The sequence below is a fragment of the Schizophyllum commune genome, assembly GCF_000143185.2.
Source record: "Schizophyllum commune H4-8 unplaced genomic scaffold SCHCOscaffold_1, whole genome shotgun sequence".
NCBI lineage: Eukaryota > Fungi > Basidiomycota > Agaricomycetes > Agaricales > Schizophyllaceae > Schizophyllum > Schizophyllum commune.
The window spans coordinates 1431718-1456021 of NW_026089538.1; the positions used below are offsets into that span (position 1 = coordinate 1431718).

At 59.2% G+C, this 24304-nt stretch overlaps 11 protein-coding genes across 11 annotated transcripts in view; 4 read left to right on the forward strand and 7 right to left on the reverse strand.

Annotated features, from left to right (window-relative positions):
• SCHCODRAFT_01187345 (uncharacterized protein) overlaps positions 1–902 on the reverse strand; it is a gene marked incomplete at both ends in the record, with an annotated part of 1944 nt that extends 1042 nt beyond the window's left edge. The window contains 4 exons of the mRNA XM_050341196.1: positions 159–235; positions 285–416; positions 522–638; positions 710–902. Coding sequence (XP_050202783.1) covers positions 159–235; positions 285–416; positions 522–638; positions 710–902 — 519 coding nt within the window. The remainder of the gene's footprint in view (positions 1–158; positions 236–284; positions 417–521; positions 639–709) is intronic.
• Positions 903–913: 11 nt separating this feature from the next.
• Positions 914–6292, forward strand: SCHCODRAFT_01272500 (uncharacterized protein). Its single transcript, XM_050341362.1, has 5 exons — positions 914–1467; positions 1626–2891; positions 2943–3707; positions 3900–6219; positions 6274–6292. The coding sequence occupies exons 1-4, from the start codon at positions 987–989 to the stop codon at positions 6200–6202; spliced, it is 4815 nt and encodes a 1604-aa protein (XP_050202784.1). The 5' UTR covers positions 914–986; the 3' UTR covers positions 6203–6219; positions 6274–6292.
• A 254-nt stretch (positions 6293–6546) lies between these two features.
• Positions 6547–8094, reverse strand: SCHCODRAFT_02605565 (uncharacterized protein). The gene is made up of 5 exons (XM_050344171.1): positions 7888–8094; positions 7672–7836; positions 7505–7602; positions 7144–7358; positions 6547–7079 (listed from the first exon to the last, which is right to left on the reverse strand). Exons 1-5 carry the CDS (start codon positions 8072–8074, stop codon positions 6635–6637), a joined length of 1110 nt encoding a protein of 369 aa, XP_050202785.1. The 5' UTR covers positions 8075–8094; the 3' UTR covers positions 6547–6634.
• A 355-nt stretch (positions 8095–8449) lies between these two features.
• Positions 8450–9986, forward strand: SCHCODRAFT_02605568 (uncharacterized protein). The gene is made up of 5 exons (XM_003036037.2): positions 8450–8625; positions 8671–8857; positions 8953–9189; positions 9251–9552; positions 9634–9986. Exons 1-5 carry the CDS (start codon positions 8569–8571, stop codon positions 9856–9858), a joined length of 1008 nt encoding a protein of 335 aa, XP_003036083.1. The 5' UTR covers positions 8450–8568; the 3' UTR covers positions 9859–9986.
• A 437-nt stretch (positions 9987–10423) lies between these two features.
• On the reverse strand, positions 10424–11246 carry SCHCODRAFT_02484207 (uncharacterized protein; the record flags this gene model as incomplete). Its single annotated transcript, XM_003035238.2, has 3 exons — positions 10424–10621; positions 10679–11098; positions 11148–11246. 3 exons carry the CDS (start codon positions 11244–11246, stop codon positions 10424–10426), a joined length of 717 nt encoding a protein of 238 aa, XP_003035284.1.
• Positions 11247–12378: 1132 nt separating this feature from the next.
• On the reverse strand, positions 12379–13740 carry SCHCODRAFT_02605574 (Aldo/keto reductase). The gene is made up of 5 exons (XM_003035237.2): positions 13397–13740; positions 13019–13345; positions 12870–12971; positions 12681–12817; positions 12379–12627 (listed from the first exon to the last, which is right to left on the reverse strand). The coding sequence occupies exons 1-5, from the start codon at positions 13565–13567 to the stop codon at positions 12477–12479; spliced, it is 888 nt and encodes a 295-aa protein (XP_003035283.2). The 5' UTR covers positions 13568–13740; the 3' UTR covers positions 12379–12476.
• Positions 13741–14419: 679 nt separating this feature from the next.
• Positions 14420–15797, reverse strand: SCHCODRAFT_02605577 (carbonic anhydrase). The gene is made up of 6 exons (XM_003035236.2): positions 15456–15797; positions 15310–15404; positions 15152–15225; positions 14853–15085; positions 14708–14797; positions 14420–14657 (listed from the first exon to the last, which is right to left on the reverse strand). The coding sequence occupies exons 1-6, from the start codon at positions 15702–15704 to the stop codon at positions 14574–14576; spliced, it is 825 nt and encodes a 274-aa protein (XP_003035282.2). The 5' UTR covers positions 15705–15797; the 3' UTR covers positions 14420–14573.
• A 166-nt stretch (positions 15798–15963) lies between these two features.
• Positions 15964–17405, reverse strand: SCHCODRAFT_02742667 (60S ribosomal protein L7). The gene is made up of 7 exons (XM_050347169.1): positions 17320–17405; positions 17255–17270; positions 17107–17199; positions 16772–16938; positions 16584–16721; positions 16353–16533; positions 15964–16302 (listed from the first exon to the last, which is right to left on the reverse strand). The coding sequence occupies exons 1-7, from the start codon at positions 17334–17336 to the stop codon at positions 16162–16164; spliced, it is 753 nt and encodes a 250-aa protein (XP_050202786.1). The 5' UTR covers positions 17337–17405; the 3' UTR covers positions 15964–16161.
• A 498-nt stretch (positions 17406–17903) lies between these two features.
• On the forward strand, positions 17904–19468 carry SCHCODRAFT_02015531 (uncharacterized protein). The gene is made up of 8 exons (XM_050341532.1): positions 17904–18306; positions 18365–18434; positions 18483–18600; positions 18656–18703; positions 18754–18773; positions 18823–18863; positions 18912–18969; positions 19020–19468. The coding sequence occupies exons 1-8, from the start codon at positions 18166–18168 to the stop codon at positions 19391–19393; spliced, it is 870 nt and encodes a 289-aa protein (XP_050202787.1). The 5' UTR covers positions 17904–18165; the 3' UTR covers positions 19394–19468.
• A 264-nt stretch (positions 19469–19732) lies between these two features.
• SCHCODRAFT_02661211 (DNase I-like protein) lies at positions 19733–21308 on the forward strand (the record flags this gene model as incomplete). Its single annotated transcript, XM_003036036.2, has 6 exons — positions 19733–19955; positions 20013–20295; positions 20345–20508; positions 20567–20783; positions 20838–20967; positions 21021–21308. 6 exons carry the CDS (start codon positions 19733–19735, stop codon positions 21306–21308), a joined length of 1305 nt encoding a protein of 434 aa, XP_003036082.2.
• SCHCODRAFT_02605593 (MFS general substrate transporter) lies at positions 21263–24271 on the reverse strand. The gene is made up of 11 exons (XM_003035234.2): positions 23980–24271; positions 23892–23923; positions 23543–23836; positions 23437–23492; positions 23259–23387; positions 23176–23206; positions 22652–23127; positions 22535–22594; positions 22416–22479; positions 22036–22360; positions 21263–21986 (listed from the first exon to the last, which is right to left on the reverse strand). Exons 1-11 carry the CDS (start codon positions 24198–24200, stop codon positions 21620–21622), a joined length of 2055 nt encoding a protein of 684 aa, XP_003035280.1. The 5' UTR covers positions 24201–24271; the 3' UTR covers positions 21263–21619.
• Between the last annotated feature and the right edge of the window lie 33 nt (positions 24272–24304).

Sequence of the window (24304 nt, forward strand, 5' to 3'; positions counted from 1 at the left end):
AGGGGAGGGGGAGGGACGAGGGGAGGGGGAGGGACGGGGGAAGAGGGGGCAGGGAAAGAGGGGGGAGGGGAGAGGAAGAGGGGTGGAAGGAGAAGCGCACCATTCAGTGAGGCAGAGGTAGCCGCAGCGGTTGAGGAAGGTGGAGGTCTTGAGCGGACGGCGTTGAAGGCATACTGCAGGGAGGTGGTGAGGGTGCCGAGGATGAGGGCTCCGGAGACGGCGGCGGGTGGACCGGCTAGAGGAATGTCAGTGCTTGAGCAGCAAGAGGATGGGGGAGTACGGACATCGAATCCCTCGGAGTAAACCACCTGTCAATGCACCGCTGACGCCGCTCTCGACCAGGTTCTCGCGTCGGACGGACGTTGGTGGCGGGACATGGTCTCGCAGGAGAGGTCGTACGACGAATTCGCGAAGGGCTGGGTGGGTGATGGTAGCATGTCAGTCCGATCGTCACACGAGCAGGCGCAGGCGCGCCATGTTGAGGTAGGCCAAGCACGCCAGCCGGAGGAGTAGACACGCACAAAAGAAGGTTGCAGCAGTGACGCCACTATTGACCGCTGCCAGGCCAGTCGCGACCGTGTACTGAGGTCGATTGGTCCATATGCCGTGCAAACCTGTCACGAAGGCGGCAGTCGCGGCTGCAAGGAGGTCAGCTAGGCGCTGGGCGGGCTGTGCGCGTGACGGACTTGCATGTTGTGAGTGTGCCAACGAGGATAGTCGTCGTTGGTGACGTAGGCGAGCTTGACGGTGACGATGCAGATGGTGTGCTGGACGAGGAGGCTGCCATCGCGCTCGTGCTGCTCGTGGTCGCGTCCATAGCGCGTTCCGGCCCGACCGCCCCGAAATGTGCCAGAACATTCGATCCCAAAAAGGCAATCACGGCGCGCCACGCACCTCGTCATTGTCGTCCCGCGCGCCTTGTTTGTCTCTTTCATTTCCTACCCGTTCTGTCTTGCCACCACCACCAACACCTACAACACACACAGATGTCGTCGACGCCAGAGGACGTGATCATGCACGATGACCGGCTCGCTCAGTCGAATGACGACGCACATGGCGAGTCATCCAACACGAATGCGCCCGCCGACAGCGCGAACGATACCACCGACGTCCCCATGGCGGACGACAATGAAGACGACGGGATGCCGGGGCTGGAGCCTGTTGATGATCCTACGCCCAACCGCCGCCGCGGCCGCGTGCTCGAAGATGGCGACCAGGACCGCGATAGGCGCCACCCCGCCACCCGCGCCGCAGAGCGCGAGTCAAGGGCGGGCACGCCGGCTGGCGAGTCATCTGACGCGCATGCGAACACGAGCGCCGCCGCGCCCAATGCGGATCCGCCTCTACCACCCACCGCCCCACACGACCACGCCCACCATCAGCCACCCGCCGACGACCCCATTCTCAACAACCCCCTCGCCGCGCTCTTCTCACGTACCATGCGCGATTTCGTTAGGCAGAGTCAAGGTCCGTCCATTTCCCCTTTGGAATCTTCATCCTTTACGCGCCGACCATCCTCAATATCACTTCACTATCGACACCACTCGCCCATCATTCCATTTTCCCTCTTCGTCAACACCCGTAACCTAACACCCACATCCACAATACTAACACCCACCCCACAGCCGCCGACGCCGCCAACGCCCCCCAACCCCACGCCCCCACCCTCGCCGACATCCTGCGACGAGATATCGCAGGCGTCACCGGCCAAGGTCCGCCGACCGTCAACCACAACTTCTTCGCGGGGCTCTTTGGCGCCGAGCCCATTCCTCCCAATGCACAGCCTGTCACTCAACCTACCAACAACCAGCCTCCTACCAACACTCCTCTCGCCAACCTTCCTATCCAACCTCCTCCAACTAACCCCCCTCCCCCCAACACTCTCCCCCGTCCCCGCCGCAACCAAAATCCCCCCGCCACGCCACGGCCCATGGGCCCCTTTTCCGACCTCCCCTTCCTCTACACCCAGTCCGAGCGCGATGATCCGGCGAAGGCGAGGCAGATTATTGATGCGTTGGAGGAGGTGCCTGTGGGGTTGGTGCAGAGGATGGAGCGGGTGTCCCCTGAGGGGAGTGGGTGTGCAATCTGTTGGGAGGGGTTGTTGGAGGGGAGTGGTGGGGGCTGGGCGCAGGGTGGGGGTGAGGAGAGGAAGGAGGGTGGTGCGGGGGAGGCGGCTACCACCACAAATGACGCGCCTGCAGCCGACGCGAACGACGCGTCAGCAGCTTCCACCGGCCCTGCTGTAGGTGCCGGCACGCATACTACAGCTGCTGCTCCCAACTCACCCCCCACCCCACCCCGCATCGTCGCCCTCCCCTGCTCGCACGTCTTCCACGCCGAGTGCCTGATCCCCTGGTTCTCGAGGCCGAGACAGACGACGTGTCCGACGTGTCGGTTTGACGTCGACCCTGACAAGCGGATTTGGAGGAGGGAGGGGTATGGGGTGCCGCTGGGGGGTGGGGTGCCGTTCACGCTCGGTGGTCAAGGACAAGGGGGAGCAGGAGGAATCCCGATAGGGCCGTTCACTTTGGGCGGACAAGGGGGAGTTCCGTTCACGTTCGCTGGTGGTGGTGCGAATGGAGGTGCAGGGGGTATCCCAATCGGGCCGTTCACTTTGGGTGGCCAGGGAGGAATCCCGTTTACTTTGGGAGGACAAGGAGGAGCAGGCATTCCGTTGGGAGGGATTCCGATCGGCGCGTTTACGATTCCGGTGCCGGGACACGCTGCGCAGCCTGGTGCAGGGGGTGGTGCGAATTTAGGGCAAGGACAGGCGGGAGATGCAGCAGGACTAGCAGCGGGTGCTGGTACGACGGCAAATGCCGCCAACGAGCCCTTCAACCTCGCAGCCGGCGGCGCGGGCGTGCAGGGGGCGATGGATGCGACGGGTGGAGGTGAGTTTTTGGTTTTTTTTTCTCACAATTATGATATTGATACTTTTCTAGGTGCTCAGCCTCAAGCGAATACGGGTCAAGCAGGTCCTGGCGCAGCCGCAGGTCAGGCACCTCCGGCCGCAGCCGCCAACCCCACCACCACCACCACCACCAATCCCACCGACCCCACCACCGCCGACCGCCCACCCCTCGCGCGGCTCATGGACGACCTCCTGCACGGGCCGCTCGGGGAGGCGCTCGGGCAGAGGGGGGATGCGCTGCGTGCGGCAGGGGTGGATGTGGCGAGTGCTGTGCCGGGTGGACCGGGTGGTGGGGCTGGTGCTAGTGTGGTGGCTGGTGGAATCGGAGTCCAGACACAAGGGGGAGTCGGAGTGCAGACGCAAGGTGGACCGGACGGTGGTGCTGGACCGACGACAGCAGTTGGCACGGCTGCGGGCGGTGGTGCTGGACCAACGGCGGCGAACGCACCAGCGGCACCTGCCCCGGCGACGGCTACAGCAGCAGCGACACCGGCGACGGCACAGGCGAACGCCCTAGGAGCGGCGCAGGCGAACTCACCAGCAGCGGCACCTGCGCCGGCACCGAATGCAGGCGCCACGCCTGGCGCTGGGCCTCAGGCGGCTGGCACGCAAGCACGAGGCCGAGGCCGAAGACGCACCCCAACCGCAGAGCGAGGGCCAAATCCCCCTGCAGAACGAGGCCCAAGACCGAACCCACTCGAAGCGCTATGGCCCGGCTACACGCCCGCGCAGCAGGCGCATATGGCCAGCTGGGTCGAGGCGATGATGAACTCGATCTTTGGGGGGCCACCGTCGGGTGAGTAGGGGTTTTTTTTTGAGTGGGTTTTTTAGGGGGTTTTTGCTGTGTGAATTTCGGTGCGGATACTACTGCGAGAAGGGGCTCATGCTACTGCGACGATAGGGCCTATGCTACCCCGAGAAGGAGCTTGTGCTATTGCGAGGATAAGACTTATGCTGATTATTCTTTTTTTTTCTTTGTTTTGTACAGGTGTGTCGATGGGCGCGGGTTCGGGTGGATTGGGGGGACGAGGGCGAGGGCAGACTGTTGCGAATGCGTCTGGAGGGCAGAGTGCTGCCACTGTGACTGGAGGGCAGACGGCTGCGGCTGCGTCTGGAGGGCAGAGTGCGGCGCCAACGCCTCAGCCGGCAGCCGCTCCTCAGCCGGCAGCCGCTCCTCAAGCACCCCCACCTCAGCCGGCTCAGCCGGCCGCCGCTCGACAAGCTCAGCCGGCCGCCGCTCAACAAGCTCAGCCAGCAGCCGCTTCTCAAGCTCAGCCAGCACCGACCCCTCCCCAGCCAGCAGCCGCTGATATTCAGCCTCCTCCTCCTCCTCAAGCGCCGCCTCAACAAACTCAGGCGACGAGTGGTCCTCCGCCTAACGCGAACGCACCTGCACCTAACACGACCGCGTCCAATGCCCCGCCCAACAACTTTACGATCCCCTTCCCGGGCGGCACGCTCAGCATCGGGTTCGACATGTTTTTGCAGCCGATAGGCGGGGAGGGGATGGAGGAGGAGGAGGAGGAGGAGGATGATGGGGAGGCGATGGACGAGGACCGTGACGATGATCAGCCTCACAACGATTCCAACGAGCAGGCCCATGCTGGCGAGCAGCAGCACGCCGAAGGCGAGAACGGGCATCACGATCACGAAGGCGGCCACGCAGGCGACCACGCTGGCGACCACGCCCTGCCCTTCACGCCCCTGTTGCCTGGCCTCGAGGGCTCGGGCTACCACTACCACCCGACGGCGGACGGCCGGGGGGTGACGCTGGTCGGGCCCGGCGGGGAGGACACGGGGATGGATTTCTTTTTGGAGGGCGCGGGGCCGGGGGTGGGTGGGATTCCGCTGGGGGCGTTTGCGGTGCCGCACGCCGTCCAGGTGCCTCAGCCGACGGGAGCTCAGCCCCAAGCACCTACTCAACAACCTCAACCTACCACACAACCTCAGCCCCAAGCAACTCAACAACCTCAACCCACCCCACCCCAGCCGGGCACGATGGCGCACCTGCAAGAGACGCTCCGGAACGGGATCCAGGCGGCCTTTGGGCAGGCGTTCGGCGAGCCGGGGGCGGTGGAGCGGATGGCGGAGGTGCGGGAGCAGCTGAGGAGGGGGGAGGAGGCGGTGAGGGAGGGGGGTGGTGATACGCAGCTAGGCGTGCAGCAGGATACGCAACCAGGTGTGCAACAAGCTGGAGGGATGGGACAGCAGGGCTCAGGAGCGGCAGGTCAAGCGGCGGGCGCGCAAGCACAAGGGGGTCAAGGAGCAGGTCAAGGAGCGCAACAAGGAGCGCAGCCCTTCCCGATCCACCTACCGGGCTTGGAAGGTTTGGCGATCCCGTTGGGCGGGGGTGCGATTCCGCTTGGGGGTGCGATCCCCGTGGGTCTCGGGCTCGGAGGTGCGGGCATCAACTTGGGAGGACAGCGCCCGCCTTGGCTTGCGAGTGGATTCTTCGGGCAAGCACCTGTACCAGGCAATGCGCCGCCGCAAGCAGCCGGCAACACCGCACCACCGCCAGCCGCCGCCACTAATCCCCCACCACAAGCCCCTCCAGCTGCTACCGCCAACCCACCTCCAGCGACCAACGACGGTGCCAATCAGCCTCAGCTCATCGATACCTTCACGGCGACGGCGACGGCGCGCATCTTGTTCCCACCAGACGGCGGCCCGCCGCAGGTTATCCTCGAGGGTATTACACCTCCGGAGCGGGTGGGGCCCAATCCGGCCACCGGCGCTGGCACCGACAACCCAACGCCCGATGCCGCGACTACTCCTGGCGCAGACGCCCCACCCCGCCGGCGCACCGCGCGCATGAGCACCGGCGGCATCCGCCCCGAACCGCGTCCGCGCCGTGAGTGGACGCTCCCGCCCGCCCCTGGCCCTTCGGTGCGCGAGGTGGTCGAGAAGCGCGAGCGGGAGGCGGGGCTGCGGTGCAGCGATCATAGTTGTGGCGTGGGTCCGTCGGACGAGGATCCGATGATGGAGGTGGGGGAGGGGGATAAGCGGCAGATTAGGATCAGCCGTGCTGGCGACTCAGGTGAGGGGATGCGCTCTGAGGATGGGAGTGGTGCTGATGGGGAGATAGGTGCTGATGAAGGAATAGGTGAACCTGTCTGCGAGCATCTCCTGCACCCACCTTGCTTGGTTAGTGCACAGCGGGTGGCGCTGAGGGGCGCGGAGGAGACGAGGGTGGATGGGAGAGTGGAGGTGGCGTGCCCGGTGTGTCGGGCGGAGGGGACGGTTGCGGTGGAGGATTGGGAGGAGGGGGTGAGGAGGTTGGAGGCGGTGTGAGTGGTGGTTTTTGAATGGTGAGCATATTCTCGTTACAGAATGAACGCGGTAGGCTGACTTCAGTCTCTCAGATCTTCGAATCGAGGGTGAAGTGAAGAATAGCATGTGAAGAGTATCGAGTGAAGTCATCTGAGTTTAGGACCTGTTAGTCCCGCGTCGTTCTGCATATGCATGTCTTGTTGTTTTCTGCATGTCTCTGTATCATCGATTTTTCCTGGCTTTTTTCTTGCATGCATACGTACTGGTAGTGTTAGTTGCCGTACATACGACTGTGCGGCGTAATGGACAATAGACTGGTTGAAACCTTTCATGATCTGACGGATATGCCACACTTGAGAGCGTGACTGATGGACTTCCAGCGACGCGCAACTGGGGATTCGTCCACGCAACTCGGGATGCGTCCGATTCTTCAAACAAATGCAGGCGCTACATTTATGCGAAGTGATCTTCTAACCAGGCTTCCAAGTCGGCCAGACCCTGCTGCTCCTTTTCATCGGCCCCCTTCCCCACCGGCGTCGACGTGCCCAAAAATGTCACCTCCCCGCCCTCCCAGGTATCAAAGCTGAACACTCCGCTGCCCGCGCACTCCAGCCCGTCGCCCCCATTTTCCTCCTGCGCAGCATCGTCGCCTGCTCTCCCGATCCCCACCCCACCGCCCAAGTCCCCTCCACTGCCCATCCCCTCGACCGCGATGCCTTCCGCCGCGGCTGCCCGGCGTCGCTCGAGCTCGCGCTCGAGGACGGTGCGCACGCGGGAGGCGGCGAGGGCGGGGGCACCAGACTTGAGGAGGTCGCATTTGTGTGCGAGGATGACGAGGCAAGGTGTGGTCTGAGAGGGAGGAAGGTGAGAGAGGGCGCGGAGGAGGGTGTGGAGGTGCCTGTGCGGGGGTGATAGTCTATGGTCAGCTAAAAGACCTAACACGAACGTCCAACAACACTCACTCCGCCACCCTCGCACCGTTCCTGCTGACTGTGCTGGCGTCGACGACGAACGCGATCGCGCGCGCGGCGGGGAGGTGCGCCCTGAACTGGTCGCGCACGCGGGGGTGCCCGGGGACGTCGATGATGCGGAGGGGCTGCTTGAGGTTGGGGAGTGTGGCGAAGGCGGAGTTGGTCTGGAGGGAGGCCTGCGTGGAGAGGGTGTGCTTGTAGACGAGCTGTTCGACGGAGCAAACGGGAAGAAAAGAAGAGGAAGGGAAGAAGAGGGATAAGGATGGGAAGAGCAGAGGGAAGTCGGAAGAGGGGAGGAGAGAAGTATAAGATATCAGCGCGTGTAGTATAGAAAGCAGTGAGGTGACCGTACCGCGGATAGTATCGCAGACTTCCCCGCATCCGGCGGGCCGACTAGAAGGAGTGCATTCCCCTTCGTAGCAGAGCGACGTTTGGTGAAGAGCACCAGCACTTGAAAAGCGCGAGTCAGCCAAGGGTGCGAGAGCAGCATACGTGGAGGTGAAGGGGGACTCAGCTCACCAGAAACTAGAAGTATAGCGACCGCAAGCGCTGCTAGAGCAAGATTCTGCGGACCTAATGACGACGCGAAGGGTAGCACCTCCGGCGCTAGCGAGCGCTGGGGAATGACCTGTGTGATGATGGACGTGCTGACCGCACCGAGCGCGTCCGCATATTTTTCTGTATCTAAAAAGCTTTCAGAGCTGTCCCTCGTTGCAATCTACGTACTCTACTCACCGTGCACATTCGTCTCAGCGTACCCCGTCGGGATAGCCGGTGCCGCCTCCCCTTCGAGGGACGCGGGGACGGGCGTTTCTAGCGGGTCAAAGAGATACGCGTCATCATCAAGAACGGGGGGAACGACGTCCGTGGCGTCAACGTCGTCGTGCGCGTCGCGCACAGTCGTTTGCTCGTCGTGGCTCATGGCGTCAGGAAGTAGGCAATGTCACGACGCGTGGCTCGCGTCGATCGCGTCTCCGGCCCGACCTCGCGTTCGTACCCTCGTTCTCGACTACCATTTCATCACCCTCCTTCGTCTCTTCCTTCATCTCTGTACGCTGCGTTTTCAGATGATGGACGCTGCTCGAACCTACTCCGCTCTCCTCGCAACATATGTACCCAGCTTCCCCTAGCCTCCCCCTCCAATGCCGGAGCTCATACCGCTCGAGGGGGAAAGATGTCTCGAGATTAGAAGTGGGGACCATTACCCCTAGCCGGCCAAGGTCGCGGATGGCGCGCTCGTATGTAGCTTGTATGCTTCCCTCCCACTGTCCCATAGCTCGGTATCTTCAGAATCCGATAGCCTTTTGAAATGCTGCTTATCGTGCATCGTTCTTAAGAGGACACGGGACCGAGTGGAGGAGGTAGAGTACCGACATCTTCTCCCGAGTTCAAGCATCACCTTCCACTCCTGTCGATATGGTCCAGCTACCCATTACCCCAGGCTCCGTCACTCTTACGGACGCTGAGCGCGAGGTATGTTCCTATGCATCTCTCGTGCACCGTTAACTCAATTCCCAGAGCGGCAAATGGACCCCAGCGAACCTGCAGCGCGCACTTGAGCTCCTGCACCGCGATGGTGTACTCGTCTTGAACAACATCGTCCCCATCTCCGACCTCGAGAAGCTACGCGACTCCATGCTGCCCACCGCGCACAAGATCAAGAGCCAGAAGCTTGATCTCACGCAGTTTAACCACGGCGTTGCATGTCAGTACTTACCGTCCATGATATTCCATCCCCTTTCCCTACGTCCTTTTCCTACCTGACACTTGCACTCCGCCGTATACTCATCCCACACCCAGCCAATTTCCTTCAATCACCACCCCTCTCCGACCCCGCCCTCCAGCTGCCCTCTGTCTACACCAATCCCTTCGTCGTTTCCATGGCCGAGCACTACCTCGGGCCGAACCTCCAACTCCCTTTCATCACTGCCAACGTTGCCTGCGCGCAGACGACCGAGCGCCAGCCCGTGCATAAGGACGCTTCCTACCGCCACCCCGAGGCGCGCTGGGGAATGGTCGCGAACTTCCTCTTGTCAGGTATGTGTAGCTGCCCTCGACCCTACCCTTTCGCGACCTGGCATTCACCACCCCCCTCCAGACTTCGTCCCCGCCAACGGCTCCACCGAATTCTGGCTCGGCACGCACGTCAACACCGGGCAGCGCGACCAGATGTGGGCATCCCTCGACGCCGACGCGCCCACCTGCGACATCATCCCCGCGCGGCTCGAGGAGCGTCGTGCCGTGCGCCCGCCCTCGCAGGTGGACGTCAAGTTCGGGAGCGTCGTGCTCAGGGATATGTGCGTGTGGCACGCGGGGATGCCGAATCCGAGCACGGAGGACAGGATCATGATCGCGGTGTCGTATTTCCCGAGTTGGTTCCCGGTGGGGCAGGGGTTCAAGGTCCGTGGCTTAGTTCATTGCATAAGTACCTCTATGCTCTATCTCATGAACTACCATTCACGCTGCTAACCCGCCACCCAGGCCCCCGCCTCCATCAAGCCCCTCTTCACCTCCCTCTCGCCGCGCGTCTCCGTGCTCGCCACCTACGTCCCCGACGATGAGTGGGATGCCGAATTCCTCAGCGCGCCCATGAAGATCGCGTATGCGCCGCCGAGGGGGTTGCAGTGGAAGACGATCGGGGACATCCCGAACGAGGAGAAGGTGCTAAACCCGCGGTTCCAGGGGAATCATGGGGTGAAGTACTAGGCTAATGGCTCTATGCCCGGGAGGCAGTGGTACGAGTGAGGCGGATGGACTGAGAGATCCTTTACTTCGACCAGACCGGGCTTACACTCAGAATGAAAATAAGACCGTGCGGGTCAATAACATTGGACGGATTAAGTGACACCATCCCTTTCGGCTCGACCGCAGCCAGCGTCGGTTGAGTCCGACCAGGACGACTACAAGGTTGTGCCGGGGACTCCCATTTGGTGCCCCATATCGACAAGTTGGCCTGTTTGATTCTCAGTGGCGGACGAGAATCTCATCGGCAACGAGTCAAAGGATTGACGAACCTTCCATCAGTAAATCAATGGTTGCAGGCGAGACCATGTACAAGGATTGAGTGATTTGGCACTCGGCACGCTCATGTAGAAATGGCTACGTCCCTCGCTCAGACATATACGTCGCATGAGAGCGTAAGTTCATGATCATTCATAATATACAGACATCCAGGGAGTGGCAGGCAAAGTAGAAAAATGAGAAATCCTGCACCAGTATGTCAAGCATCGTACAAGCCGCCAGCAAAGCGCTTTCATCCCCACAATTCCCTTCAGACCTCTGGCACGCCGCTGTAGTGCTGCGCCTGAGGCTGGTGATATGGCGCATTGTTGTTGCTGCCATCGTACTGATTAGTGTACGGCAGCGTCGTCGCACCGTACGGTACGCTCGTATCGTACTGCGACTCGGGCCTGTACGTCGTGCCCGTGGGCGCCGGCGACGACGGGAAGGTCGTGGGATCAGAGGGGTCCTGAGAGCATCGTCAGCCCTGGAGTGAGAATTTTTCGGTCATCAATTCAACACTCACATAAAGCTTTGGCGTCGGCGGTGCATTCGGCGGCACGAACTCCGTCTTCTCGCTGAAGGCACCGGGCGTCGAGGGCGGCAGAGGCGGCGTCGCAGAGGACATCGGCGGCGCGAGGTACGCCGACGAAGGCGCCTTCGCGCGCTGCTGCTTGCGACGACGAAGGAAGAAGAACACGAGGCCGATGATGGCTGCGAGGCCGACAACGCCTCCTACTACGCCGCCTGCGATGGCGCCCACGTTGGTCTTGCTGCCGCCGCCCGATGCGGACGAGGAGCCGCTGGACTCCATGCCAGAGCCAGTGGCCGTGCTGTGTCCGGAGGACTTCGAGGTCGAGAAGGTGGGCTTGGCGGATGCGGTCGACTCGGGCGCGTTCGAGTAGGCGTCGTTGATGGCCGTCTGGATGTCGAACGTGTTGTTGGTCTGTAGGGCAGGTGAGTCGAGATCACAAGGCCTGCAGATGCGTACGCACCACGACATCCTGATACGCCCAGTGCGGGATCCGGGTGCCGCCTGGGATATCCCTGGGGAATTCCTCGATAGCAACGCTCGAGCAGTTTGCCGAGTACATCGTCCATCCAATGTACTCCGCATCCTGGCACGCCGAGCATGCCGCTAGCATCGAGTAGAAGACCGTGTTGCACCGGCAGTCGGTCGCAAACTGGGGATCCGGACCAACGTACTGCTCGCCAGAGCTCAGGCTGGGCACGCTGAAGACTGTTGAAGGGCGCGAGTCAGTAGTGATCTTCATCACGCGCATCGAGGCGTACGTACTGCCGCCGTTGCACACAGCACCCAAGTTAACGAGGACATCGCAGGGAGACTGCTTGATCGAGTTGTACGACTACGGTACGCCATGGTCAGATCCGTGCAGAATCGACAAACGTGTGCTCACCCAATCAAACTGCGAATCTGTGCACTGGGCATTCTGCCCCGCCGCCTGACGCGCGAGAAGTAGCACAGTCGCAACCGTGGAAAGCGTGCGGAGGACGGTCATCGCGCGCGAACACCTGCTGTTGACCTCGAAGGGGGATCACGTACGGGCACCAGGCGGGGAGCGCGGAGACCAGGCGCGCGCGTCCTCCTTGGCGGTTATAAAGCCCCCTCAACCCGCGAAACAAGGGGTCGGTGGCACGGCATTTATCTGGCTTGTTGATTGACAGGCAGCGGCGGTTCTCTTCAGCCTTTGAGATCGTTGTCAGTTGGCACCCCGCCCGAGTCCTGCCCGACCCATGCATACACTCCGCCAAGGCACGCGCCGCAACGAGGTGATTAGCGCCGCCCGTTAGATTGCGAGGATTTAGGCGCCGGGATTACGGGGAGACCATGAGGGGTGAAGGACGTCTCTCGCAGCTGGATCGACACGCCAAGGCCAGGGTGCCTAGGCGAGGGCGGACAAGAGTCGGACTCGCAGAAGGCGCACAGGAAGGAGGACCGTGAGATGGATACGAGATGGTTGCATGCAGTGATGAGCCCCACGAGTGTGCCATAATCTCCCGAGTAATCATCTCTTGGCCCCTTTCATGAAGATTATGAATGGCAGATGACCACCGCTCTGCCTCCCCCGAGCACTGCATCACATCCTCGAGGCGCGGGATCTCTTGCCAGCGTGCGGAAGTATCAGTGGGGCGGCGGGTGGAAAGGCGACGCACCTTCGTCTACTGCCTCCAGGACAAAAATGATTATTCTCGCCCCGCGCACCGTTCTTCTGAACCATCGCGTTGTTCATCGACGACTAGAATACATCCTGCTTTGCGCCTTCCTACTATACATTATATGTGTTGTTGCTGTCGAACGACCCTTACTCGCCCTCGGGGAAGACGTGCTTCATGTAGAAGCGCTTCAGGACCTTCACGCCGTTCTCCTCAATCTGGTTGATCTCGTCCGTGGTCAGGTCGGGCACATTGATCGCGTCGAGATATTCCTCGATGCGCTCCTTCTTGGTGGTGGTTCTGAGGACGCCATCTCAGCGACTTGCAGTCAACAGTGAATACGGTAGACTCACGTTATAATGATGACCTCCTTCTGAATCAGCCACTTCATGAGCACCTGCGCGGGGGTCACGGTCTTGCCATAGTCCTTCGACAGACGCGCGGCGATAGCGGGGAGGATGTCGTCCAAGGGACCACCCTTGCCACCGGTCTATATGGCGTCTTAGAAGCGATGGGTGATAATTCGAGGCGCATATACTCACGATAGGCTGGAGTCCGCTGTACGATGCGACCGCGATCCCCTTCGACTTGCAGAAGTCGTAGATAGATTTTGCTGACCGCCAGACGTAGGGATGCAGCTCAATCTGGCCAAGGATGAGAGCCACGAGTGACGACACGGAGCAACACGTACCTGGTTCACGGCGGGCGGGATTGCAGCCTCAGGCAGGAGCTTCTCAAGGTCAGAGACCTTGAAGTTGCTGACACCGATCGACTTCGTGAGGCCCTCCTTCACAAGGCCCTCCAGACCGACCCACAGAGCGGGCAATGTACCATTCTCAGCAAATGGCAGCGGCTGGTGGACGAGGAACAGGTCGACGTAGTCCACGCCGATCTTCTTCAGCGACTCCTGCAGCGATTCCTTCACGGACTCTCCCGGGGCCAGCGTGAACTTCGGGCTTAGCTTCGTCGTAATGAAGAGCTCGGAGCGCGGCTTGCCCGATGCCTTGATCGCGGCGCCCTATATCGACGCATCAGTGAGTGGCGCATATAGGAGCATAGAGAGACCGACCAAGGAGTCCTCGTTCTCGTAGATCTGCGCGCCATCCAGGTGCGTGAAGCCATTCGCGATCGCCTGCTTCACAGGGGCGGACGCGTCCTGGTTGTACAGAGCAGTGCCCGTACCAAAGCCAATCCAGGGAATCTTGTTGCCGTCGCTGAGCGTGAAGGTCTTGTTAACCATGATGATTGGGCAGGCTCGAGGTGAAGCTGAGATGAGGGGAATGCGTCCTCTGGGAATTGGTGGTCTTATGTCGTCGGCGATAAGAGCGTCGCGCTCTGATTTGCTGACGGATATATCCGTGCAGTCACGTATTCCGTCATGACCACGACGAAGCACTTAGTAACGGCGCAAGCACGTCGAACCATGACGCCAGGTAACGACTCGCTGAATGCCACGGAAATCAAGTGACCGTGCGACGCGGTCCGACCTGCCCTCAAGTGACACGTGACTGCCCACCTTAAAAACCATCGATCCTCAAAATTTCTTCTTCATCTTTTAACAACTACCCAGGTGCATCTATCCCACATGTTAGGCTGCCAGTCTCAAGGCAGCCCTTCATCATCTGCACCTCAGACGGACTGGGGCACTCTTTGGCCGTCTATCCCGGCATGTGCCCCATGGATAAGGCGGTCACCTAGTGTCCCAACATCCTTACGCTCAATCTCCTACGTTTTTGCATTAGTTAGATACGAACTTGCCAATCCAACACACGTTTATGCACCATGTTCTGACTGTAGTCTGTCATCGATTCTGCGTGAAGCTCGCTGCTCAACCGAGCTCAGTCAAAGACGCTGTAGTTGCCCTCCGTGATGCGATGCTCGTCGGCCATTCATTCAGTTGAAAGTCAGGTCAGAAACATGTGTTGGAAGGCTTGTGAAATTCATAAGACTGGTCCTTGTTGCGTATAAGGCACTCCTTGTCAGTGACCTATGGCCTCGATCCTCTCATTGCAAGCTGTGAAGCTCTAGCCTCGTCCTCTCGACCACGCTGAAGACCAGGGGCATGCCTGGGCTAACAGAAAGCACCCCCCACGAGTACGCAAAGAGGTCATGGGGCCGCGCAGCCATACAGCGCTGGTCGCGCTCATATGCATCAAAGCGTAGTAGAGATACTGGACATCACTGTTTCTTCCTAAACATGGCTTACCACTTGCAACTAATATAAGATATACTTCTATAGATAGGTTCTAGGCGTGGAGATCAAGGATAGCGCCCTTGGGACCTTGCGAGATCTCGAGGTCCTTGAGCTTGCCGATGGAGAGGTCGAAGACCTAGAGCCACATTAGCATGACGGCTCCGTACGGTGGATGCTACGACGTACCCATCCGTGAACCCAGACCTCCTTTCCGCGAGGGCTCTTACCGTTCTGCCAGGCCTTCTGAATGGTCTGCGACTGGATGATGTTCTCCACCTGGTCGCGGAGTCGGTCAGTCCGCAGCCCCGTCGCGCAGAGATACGACACATACCTGCGCCTTTACGTTCTCCTCAACCAGGGCGTCCAGCGCCTCGTCGCGGGGCGCGGACGAAAGCTTGAGCTCCGCAGCCAGCTTCGTGAGCGGCGCGAGCCAGCGGTTGAGGGGCGCTTCAGCGGGCTGAGACGGGTCGCAGCATGGCGTCCGGGCCTCGTCTTCGAGGAGTTGGACCGAGGCGTTGAGGCATGCAGTCGCGCCGCCGCACTCGCTGTGGCCTACGACAACGACTGCAAACGGCAAAGAAGAGAATCGGTTGGAATAGCTTCAAGCGGGAGATGAGAGAAACAAAGCACCGTGTTCAACGCCGAGGTGATCGACGGCGTAGGAGAGCACCGCATGGGCACTGATATCGTCTGGATGGAATTGGCTGCGGGTACGGAGTGGCGGGGAGAAGGGGGGAAGACGTGGCGCGTTAGGATGGGAACCGGCAGCTGGCAAGAGAACGACGTACTTGGCGATGTTCCGGTGCACGAAGATGTCGCCTGGCCGCGCAGCGGTAACGACCGACTCGGGAACTCGAGAGTCTGCGCACCCGATCCAAAGAACCTGCAGGTTATCGCGTCAGTAGCGACCCCGAGCCTGCAGTGGCGCACGCACCCTCGGCGTCTGTCCCTTGGCGCACTCGGCGAAAAAGCCAGGTTCAACCTGTTCGACGTCCGCCGCCCACTGGGCGTTCGCGGAGAGAAGTCGGGCGAGAGGAGGGAAGGAAGCCATGGGCGTAGTGGAGAAGCAGCGGCGAGAAGATGAGCGACGAGATGTGAAGGTGGGGTATTTGTAGTAGAACACGGCTGATGCGGCCGGTGACGCTCGGCAATAAGCAGTGCCTTTCCTGGCCGCCTGGAACATATGCTGGCGCTTTCTCAGGCCGTGGGGTCCACTCTGTGGCGCGATAGCTGCACACGATGCTGCGAAGGCTTGCCGGTAGGGAGGTGGGCGGCGTCGTGGACGATAAAATTGGTCCGTTCGATCTCTGCGCGCTAAGGCGGTGACTCAGTCGCGTTATGGCCTTGTTCGGTCATCGCCAGGTCCCTTTTCATTTTGCCTGTCAAGCGGCAGCAGACTCATTTTCTTTTGGGGCAAAGCCAAGCACTCTCGGGCTTTGCTCAACGTCATCTTCTTGGGGGCTCTGTTGGTTTGTTTGCAGCGTGCATATTGCCATAGAAAGTTCAACCATAAGCAGCGAACATAGTACATGAAGGGCATACGCGGTAAAGTACGTGAGTGTGTTGCCGCAGACTGGCGCGAGTACCGACATCTCGCTCCATCCCGCCCCGTCCCCTCAACAAGCCAGGCAGACCAACGCCTAGTTCATCTGGCGGATGAGCTTGTTGATGTTGCCCTCCCGGTCACCGAAGTCACCGCCCTGGACGAAGTGCTTGAACTTGCGCGTTCTCCAGCCGCCGGTCGGGTTCGAGAGCTTGAATGGCCAGAGGAAGTTCGACGCCTTGGAAACGGTCAGTACAAGCCGGATGAAGTGACCGGCGTTCGGCATACCTGCTTGAAGTGCGGGCCGGCGGTGACGATCTCGTGCACGAGGTCCTCAACGCAAAGGATGTCGTACTTGCCGAGGTTCTGCTCGATGATTTGATTGTTGGAGAGGGGGATGCGCTGCTTGTCGACCTTGCCGTATCCACGCTTGTAGATAAGCTCGCGGACGGACTTGAGGTTCGGCTCGCTAAATATGGTGTTAACGACCATTACCAAAAGCTATTTGAGGCAACGTACCCGTAGGTCACGTAAGGCTCAACGAGACGGAGCATCTGCTGGGTGGCGCGGGTGACCTTGACGAAGACACCGTTGTTGATCTGGAGGAGGCGGAGGAGTTGCAAAATCTTGCGGGGCTTGGGGGCGATCTCGTTGATACTGCGATGCAAATAAGCGGATGATCATGATCGAAACGCAAGTAGACGTACCCGCGAATACGGACAACAAAGTAGACTTTTGGTTGACCAGCGACGTAGAAGTCACCGTTGCTTCGTGCAGCCCGCTTCAAGCGGACCTCCTCCCGCTCCTTAGCCTGGTACTCCTTCACGTACGCCTCCGCGCGCTTGAAGATGACCTTGCGCTTGGCAATGGACGCCTAGAGAGTGGTCAGTACAGCGATCGAGTGTATGTTGTGTTACGTGGAAGATCAGCCCCGAAAGATGGTATGTTTGAAGGCAGCATAGTGAGTAACTAGCCGTCAAGAAAAAGATATACATCATATAGCAAAGAAAGCAGAAGAATGGTGGATGGGGGATGTACGAACCTTCTTAGCCTCCGCGGCCTTCGCAAGACGCTCCTCGCGCGACTTCTCAGTCTGCTTGCGCTTCTTGAGAAGGGTCTCGGGGACCTCAATGGACTGGCGGGATGGGGTCAGGGTGATCGGAGGACAGTGGGAGGGGATATGTGCATACTTGGGCGGTAGGAACGCTATGGACATCGTCAGTAACGTCTTCATGTAGAGCAGCAGGCAACGCACGTCGTTTTGGGCGCCATTGCGAAGGATCTTGAGGCCGACGCCGGATATCTGCGGTCTATGGGTAACGATGCCCTCGCTGATTGGGACGGCCGGCAGATACCGAGGAACGCTGTATAGTTTGACGCGCGTTTACTGTCACGTGTAAGCCACTTCTCCGCGGCATATTCCGAGACGGATCACCGAAGTTCAACTTGGGTTTTGTTCCGTGCTGAGATCAAAAGCCGGGGTAAGCTGTACGCGTCGGGGCCACCTCGTCGCAACGCGCCTCTGCTCTCTAGCACGTCCAACTCGCTGCCTCAAGCTTGCTTTCTTGTACTCTAGGTTGATACAACCGACGTCTGCTATCGTCCAAAATGCAATTGATTCCAGTGCCTGTATGCAGGGCGTTCTGTGTCCTCCCAATGAGTCTTCGGCGGGTCCTTGTTAACACGGAAGCGCTTCATTGCGTACGTCTTCTCCGAGACGCTACACTGCTCATCCCATGGAACCTTCGCCTCCGAATCTACCACAGCAAGCAGCCAGCTCTCGAAGTAGAATACCACTCCTCGACTGGAGTTACGGTCGCCGGCCTAGTTACCCCGGTTCACAGGTGGCTCTCCAGTGGCTTCTCGTCCCGCTCTGGCCGCACGCCCCACCGCTCGGCGAGGCGGCTTGCAGTCGAAACCCGTTGCGGCCCCCGCATACTGAAACAGCGGTCATGATTCCGTGCATCAGAGCACGCCCATGTCAGTGTCACAACTCCTGTGTACGGCGGGCATACATACATAACGCTATCGCGCGATATGACCGGCTTTCTTCTCCCTTCTCTTTCGACAACGACGACCTTCAGTACGGCCCTTTGGAGGGATGCGCGCCATGCGCGCAGTTGCCGCGGTCGTCGCCACCTCCGCGGCTCTGAGTGCGAGAGCCCAGGAGGGTGGCGACGGTACGGATAGTTCGAATTCGACGCTTTCGTGTTCAGTTGATGAGCAGGGGAAGTATAATTGGGTGCGTACATGATCGCTACCTCTCCAAGGTCGACTGGAATAACGCGTATGTCTGGCAGATGAGGAACGACGTTGGCCAAACACCCTGCGAGGTCGCTTCTAGCCTCATGGCCGCTTGTGGCAGTGATCGTACGTGAACAACCCCTATACCCATTCACGAGCTGACTGAGAATGCAGTGGAATCATTCTCGCCACCCACCGAGGAGACGCAGACCGATTGCGCTTGCTCAATGGTCACGTATGTCCTCGTTCAGGCATGCGTCGCCTGTCGATATGAATCCGATCATTCAGCGAGGTAGGAGCATTTTCTTACGTGAGTGTGTCCGACGAGAGCTTGATGAGGTTCGAAGCTCCTGGTATAATTGGAGGGTCGGCTGCTCAGATGCCACGGACGAGGGGTAAGTGATCGGTCATGTACGCCCAGTCTCGTAAGCTCACAAGCACATAGTTTTCCGCACGACGTTTCCGGTTAGTAAATGACACTGAGTTCAATCATCTTGCTTATGCCCGGCTAAAGACGCGGTTGTGGTTCCCGACTGGGCATTTTACGATGTGACAGTGCGTCTTAGCATCGCCCTACCCGATCTTTCACTGAAAATCATATAGCAATACAGCGCCGAAGGTAACTTCAGCGTTTCTGACGCAAAGTCCATTTATGCTTCGGGTCAGTACGAGAATAACGCTTAACCATGCGCCGCTAACGCAGATGCACAGACCCGTCACAATCAACGCTCGAACCATCCTCGACAGCCACTTCCACCGCCTCCTCCACGCCTTCATCAGTGGGGGCAACGTCGTCTGGCCCTAACATCGGTGCTATAGTCGGTGGGGTCATAGGCGGCGTCGCTGCCATTGTGATCGCACTCGTTGCCCTGTTGCTCTGGCGAAAGCGCAAGGAGCGATGCCATATCGCTCCTTCAGCAGCGTACATGGCTGAGTGTGGCTGCAGAGCGCTGCCATGTCCGACACCGCAACCGCCTTCCCGTCATTACAGCTACACGTCAGTCGCGGCTGAGAAGGACGCCGTCGGAAGACATTTCGTACGTGTAGCATTTGCTTCATCCTTGAGGTTCTTTCTGACCTTTTAAACTACAGAAGGACTCGTCCAAGGCATCTCAGGATTTCGAGGTCTTCTTACCACCACTCCGGCCGAATGCTGCTCATTACAACCATTCTCCTAAGGGAAGCATCTCGAGTTTGGAGTATTCTGATCAACCACCTGCCCGTAGTAACGCATATTAGCTATCGATGATTGTACGAGGATGCTGGAATAAATTATTGAATGGGTGTTCCCAAGTTGAACTCAGGCTTCTGCACGTGGGCGCGAGGGCGATAACGTCACTGCTCGATCGCGTCACCTTCCCCGCGCATGGAGACGAAATGGAGGAGGCCCCTCTCCTCGCGTTCGCCCAACGTCCACATCAACGATGGCCACGGACTTACAGACTCCCCCGCCCAACCACAAGGATCGCTTGCTGGTCCAGATTGCGTCGTATAACACGGCGCTGCAAGGCCTCAACGGCGTTCCGCAAGATCTGGTCGACTGGTTGTCCCCCACGCTTCAAGTGTCCCATTTCTTGTCGCGGGAGAGGCGTGCGCCAGATATTGTTGCCGTCGGCTTTCAAGAACTACTCCCACTATACCTCGGACGTGCGTCTCCGCCCCCCCCCCTCTTATGAGGCCTGTCGAACTCATGTCCTTACGCAGTCGCCGGTCTGTCCAAGTCCGTCATCGAGGGCCGTCATCAACATATCCTTGCCGAGATTGAAGCGCATGCACCAAACAAGGAGAAGTACTCACTGGTGGGGAAGATAGTGAATGGAGGGGTCGCGCTGCTGGTATACGCCCTCGATGAGGGTGTGGCGCGCAGGATCACTGACGTACACACGTCCTACTCGAGCTGCGGGCCAGGCTACATGTCGAACAAGGGAGCTACTGGCGTACGTTTCCGCGTTGCAGGGGAGGATGGGGGACTGGGAGAAACCTTTACGTGTGTTCTTGGCCCGTCATTTCGTACCCAGGTACTCACTATTGCTTAGGTTCGTCTGCGCGCACCTAACAGCCCATGCTGAGAAGGTCGCAGACCGCATAGCGGACTACAACCACATCGTTGGCACTTTGCTCTTCCCCCCTTCCCCTGGCGCACCCAGCAATGTTCCCTCGACCATCTACGACTCCTCTCATCTGTTCTTCTTTGGAGACCGTGAGTACCACTGCTGGATCTATGAGATACTTCGTCGCTAATACATGGTCCTTACCAGTGAACTTCCGCCTTGACCTTCCCAATTCACTAGCACCGCCTACCAGCTCGGGCTATTCCCTCATGGATAACAACGAGCAACTACAAGAGCTCAAGGTGTACGACCAGCTATCCAACGAGAAGCAACGGCGGACAGCCTTCATAGGCTTGCATGAAGGCGAGTTCTGGAAGTTCAAGGCAACCTACAAGTGTATCATCGGCGCGGTAGACAAGTACAAGTAGGTTATCTTGTTAGAGTCGCGCTTATAGTGGACTGACCGTCTTACCCACAGTCCCGCGCGCGTACCAGCCTGGACCGACCGCATCCTCTACGCTACACATTCGGATGACCCAGAGGCATCCGAGTCGACCATAACAAATGTTCTGTATACCTCAATACCGTCATATACGACCTCGGACCATGTTCGTCCCCTCTTTCCTCTTCACACACTCGATTACTGACGACTGACCCCCAGAAACCCGTCGTTACCCTGCTCCTTCTCCCGACCCCCACCCAGCGCACCGACACCATCCCAACCATCCGCCTCCCCTCAGGCTACCACCCATCCCCCGACCCCTGGACCAAGCCCAAGCGCTACGTCGGCCTCGTCCTCGACAAGGTCGTCGGTATCACCTGGTGGCTGTTCACCCTCTTCGGGATGGGCTCGTCCATCGTCGGGCTGTTCAATGCCCTAGTTGGCTTTGGCGCGTGGCGGTGGTACCGGTGGTGGTCGTCCGCGGCGGACGAGGTCAATGGTGTGTGAAATGGCTCACTCACGGACCTCTGAATCCTCCTGTACTACGCGTGCATATATTGGATACCCTGGCATGGACTCTCGAGTGTACCTACTGTCTATCCTCTTGTACTTGGTTATTGCACAGTTGCAATTGTATGCCATTGAAGCTAATTGCGCAGCACAAGACGATTATACTGATACAGCAAGCAAACAGGGAGTAAGGTAGGCAAAGGGTGGATACATATACGTCGTATCTAAATAAATCAAGTGCAAGATTCCAAAGGGTCCATCTTATCTACTAACCATGCGTGGCTCTCAACAACCTTCCTTTTATGCGCTCATGCAGTCTCCCCTCCCACCTGTCCCTTCCTCCCTCTCACTGCATTCAAATCCTCCTCGGATCCAAGTTCCACGAGCGTCACCTCGCGTCCCAAATCCGGCATCGGGGACGTACTTCGGCTATCCGCATACGCGCTCCTGCTTTCCTCGTCCTCACTGGCAGGCGAAGGCGTCCCAACACTATTCTTGTGGTCCGGAATACGGACGAAGATGAGGAGGATGCAGGCAAAGGCGACGAGACCGACGGCGACAAAGAAGATGGCGCTGGGGAAGGTGGCGACGGTGTTCATGTAGACCAATGCAAACAGAGATGGGCCCGCAATCTGTGAAGACAGTGCCTGCACCACGGAAAGTGCGCCGAAGAGCCTGACGGCATCGTTAGCACCGATTCCTCCTCCCTAAAAATCCCACTTACTTCCCCGCCTCCGACCCACCCCTCCTCACATAAATATCCAGCGCCACACTTTGCAACGCCGCAGGCAGCGCCGCCCCAATCGCCGCACCCATCGCGGCCCCTACATACGCCCACGCATGCCGTGCGAGCGCCATGAAGGAATATGCCACAACCTCCACCGCCAAACACGCGCGCGCGAAGCGCAGGTCGAACAAGGGGGAGTGAATCTCCTTGCGGACGATTACTTGCGGGCGCGGTGCGCCGGGGCGGCTGAGGAGCGGCGCGCTCTCGTCGTCTTGATAGAACTCGATGGTCTCGGGGGCGGGTTTGAATATTTTGAGAATGACTGAATGGAGACGCTTAGTAGACACCCTCGGAGTAGGAGCGAGGCGGTCACGCACGGGGCACGAGGATAACGAGAACAGTGGCGCGGACGGCCCCCACCGAGCTAAGGAAGTAGCCAAGCTATAGAACCTTAGTAAGGGCATGCGGATAGGCGGATAGGCGGCCGTTTGCTGACCTGCTCTGATGACCAGCCAAAGGTTGACGAGGCATACTGGAATGTATAGTTGTACGAGCCCTAGGGGAGTTATTTGGGTCAGCCAAAAGCCAAAACAGAGGAATGAGGCGTGCGTACCATGATGCTCGTCGTGAAGCCGTACGCAAGGGCAATGAAGACCAAACTCCAGTCCCTCGTAGGCGCCTTCAAAGGGTTTCCATTCGTCTTCGTCCGGTAAGGGTAAAAAACCGCCAAAGGGGTCAAGAACGCGCTCATTCGCTTGAGCAGAGCCCGGATGCGCGACCCACGGCGCTCATGCGTAGTCACCTCCAGGGACTCCTGATATTGTAGCGCCGACGCATGCTGTGACTCCTTCGAGACGGACTCGGGCAGAATGAACCACACATAGAGCGTGTACGCGATGTGAACGATCGTGGTGACGAAGAAAATGTAGATGAGACCGGCCTCGCGAATGAGGAGGGCACCGAGAGTGGGGCCGAATGCGACACCGATGAAAAGCATGCCCATAAACATGGAGAAGGAGCGTGCGCGCTCAGCCGGTTTGGTAGTATCGGAGAGATATGCGTGCATAGCAGCACTGGCTGCCGTCATGCCTGAAACAGGTCGAGCAACAAGCTTCAGGCATGGACAGTTAAACTCACCGCCTAGCGTGCCTTCGACCAGCGGGCCAACCTGAGAAACGTCAGTATCGTTTTTTGCGTCACAACGAATGGACCAGGCTTACGACAAGGAACCAATACCCGCCGGGCGGGGTATCCGGGTATAGCGTAACGAAGATGAAGATAAGGTCTGTGAGCAGTAACCCAAAGACGGAAATGCCCATAACGGAACGCCTGCCATGCCGGTCAGAAAACTGCGTCAAGTCAGCGTCATGAGACATAAGAAGCGAATAGCAGGCGTACCGATCCCCACCAGCCAGTAGTGAGACAGGCGAGGACGCCCATGGAAAGGGTCATGGCTATGAAATAGTTTGGCATGGGGTGCATAGATAGGGAGCATGTAACATACCAGCAGACAGCTGAGCGACGATCCGTTGTACGAGAGGGTCTGAAGCGCATGTCGGTTTCGTAGGGCCCTCCTCGCCTTCGTCAGCGGCAAAATGAAGGACGGTTTCGCGTGCAACGGGATGAGGGAAGGTATCATGGGGGTCAATCATGCCGTTCGCGGGCCTGGGTTTGCCCAGTATGCCCTCTGTAGTAGCAGGATCGTAGTGATAGGTGTCCTTGAAGAGGTCGGGCCTATGCACGCGGCACACGAGGCGCGTGTATATCTCAATCTTAGGAGCGAGGGTGCCAGACATGGCTGAGGGGGAGCATCTCAGGGAGTGTATATAAGTACGGCTAGGCGAGCAACGCACCCATCGTCGTGAACGGTATAATCGCCAAGATCCTGAGGAGAGCAGCATGAGGGGCGAGGAATTTACGCGTAGAGGGGAGGGGGCGTACCACCACGGGCTCGGCCTCTTGTACCAGGGACGCCCGTCCTTGCTCTCGCGAGGGGTCTCCTCTTCGACTATGGTCACATCGGTGCGCTCGTGGTGGTGCACAATGTCGTGTAGCATTCCCGTGGCCTCATCGTTGACCGAACCATCTGGTCTCAGAAGGGCTCCCGGGGTCGTAGGCGCCGTACTCGGCGTGCGCGATATCGGAAAGCGCGTGCGGGACATGGTAAGCGACCGGCAGCCTCGCAGGCTCCGTATAAGGTCGGCTGAACGTGGTGGGGGGAGGCAAGGGCGATGACGAGGTGTCAGCACATTGAATCAAGAATCTA

What these genes read in the sequence shown, in the direction of transcription:
- SCHCODRAFT_01272500 (XM_050341362.1), top strand. Translation starts at nt 987, where the DNA reads ATGTCGTCGACGCCAGAGGACGTGATCATGCACGATGACCGGCTCGCT. An exon ending in TTTCGTTAGGCAGAGTCAAG is followed by an intron (nt 1,468 to 1,625) that starts GTCCGTCCATTT and finishes CCCACCCCACAG; the next exon opens with CCGCCGACGCCGCCAACGCC. An exon ending in GATGGATGCGACGGGTGGAG is followed by an intron (nt 2,892 to 2,942) that starts GTGAGTTTTTGG and finishes ATACTTTTCTAG; the next exon opens with GTGCTCAGCCTCAAGCGAAT.
- SCHCODRAFT_02605565 (XM_050344171.1), bottom strand. Translation starts at nt 8,074, where the DNA reads ATGAGCCACGACGAGCAAACGACTGTGCGCGACGCGCACGACGACGTT. An exon ending in CGCTGAGACGAATGTGCACG is followed by an intron (nt 7,837 to 7,887) that starts GTGAGTAGAGTA and finishes AAAGCTTTTTAG; the next exon opens with ATACAGAAAAATATGCGGAC. An exon ending in AGTCTGCGATACTATCCGCG is followed by an intron (nt 7,359 to 7,504) that starts GTACGGTCACCT and finishes TCCGTCGAACAG; the next exon opens with CTCGTCTACAAGCACACCCT.
- SCHCODRAFT_02605568 (XM_003036037.2), top strand. Translation starts at nt 8,569, where the DNA reads ATGGTCCAGCTACCCATTACCCCAGGCTCCGTCACTCTTACGGACGCT. An exon ending in GTTTAACCACGGCGTTGCAT is followed by an intron (nt 8,858 to 8,952) that starts GTCAGTACTTAC and finishes TCCCACACCCAG; the next exon opens with CCAATTTCCTTCAATCACCA. An exon ending in CGCGAACTTCCTCTTGTCAG is followed by an intron (nt 9,190 to 9,250) that starts GTATGTGTAGCT and finishes ACCCCCCTCCAG; the next exon opens with ACTTCGTCCCCGCCAACGGC.
- SCHCODRAFT_02605574 (XM_003035237.2), bottom strand. Translation starts at nt 13,567, where the DNA reads ATGGTTAACAAGACCTTCACGCTCAGCGACGGCAACAAGATTCCCTGG. An exon ending in ACGAGAACGAGGACTCCTTG is followed by an intron (nt 13,346 to 13,396) that starts GTCGGTCTCTCT and finishes GCGTCGATATAG; the next exon opens with GGCGCCGCGATCAAGGCATC. An exon ending in ACAGCGGACTCCAGCCTATC is followed by an intron (nt 12,818 to 12,869) that starts GTGAGTATATGC and finishes GACGCCATATAG; the next exon opens with ACCGGTGGCAAGGGTGGTCC.
- SCHCODRAFT_02605577 (XM_003035236.2), bottom strand. Translation starts at nt 15,704, where the DNA reads ATGTTCCAGGCGGCCAGGAAAGGCACTGCTTATTGCCGAGCGTCACCG. An exon ending in GTGCACCGGAACATCGCCAA is followed by an intron (nt 15,226 to 15,309) that starts GTACGTCGTTCT and finishes CCGTACCCGCAG; the next exon opens with CCAATTCCATCCAGACGATA. An exon ending in AGGAGAACGTAAAGGCGCAG is followed by an intron (nt 14,798 to 14,852) that starts GTATGTGTCGTA and finishes CTCCGCGACCAG; the next exon opens with GTGGAGAACATCATCCAGTC.
- SCHCODRAFT_02742667 (XM_050347169.1), bottom strand. An exon ending in AGGCCGCGGAGGCTAAGAAG is followed by an intron (nt 16,939 to 17,106) that starts GTTCGTACATCC and finishes ACCACTCTCTAG; the next exon opens with GCGTCCATTGCCAAGCGCAA. An exon ending in CCGGCCCGCACTTCAAGCAG is followed by an intron (nt 16,303 to 16,352) that starts GTATGCCGAACG and finishes ACCGTTTCCAAG; the next exon opens with GCGTCGAACTTCCTCTGGCC.
- SCHCODRAFT_02015531 (XM_050341532.1), top strand. Translation starts at nt 18,166, where the DNA reads ATGCGCGCCATGCGCGCAGTTGCCGCGGTCGTCGCCACCTCCGCGGCT. An exon ending in TTTTCCGCACGACGTTTCCG is followed by an intron (nt 18,774 to 18,822) that starts GTTAGTAAATGA and finishes GCCCGGCTAAAG; the next exon opens with ACGCGGTTGTGGTTCCCGAC. An exon ending in AAAGTCCATTTATGCTTCGG is followed by an intron (nt 18,970 to 19,019) that starts GTCAGTACGAGA and finishes GCAGATGCACAG; the next exon opens with ACCCGTCACAATCAACGCTC.
- SCHCODRAFT_02605593 (XM_003035234.2), bottom strand. Translation starts at nt 24,200, where the DNA reads ATGTCCCGCACGCGCTTTCCGATATCGCGCACGCCGAGTACGGCGCCT. An exon ending in GCGGGTATTGGTTCCTTGTC is followed by an intron (nt 23,207 to 23,258) that starts GTAAGCCTGGTC and finishes GACGTTTCTCAG; the next exon opens with GTTGGCCCGCTGGTCGAAGG. An exon ending in TCTCGTTATCCTCGTGCCCC is followed by an intron (nt 22,361 to 22,415) that starts GTGCGTGACCGC and finishes GTCTCCATTCAG; the next exon opens with TCATTCTCAAAATATTCAAA.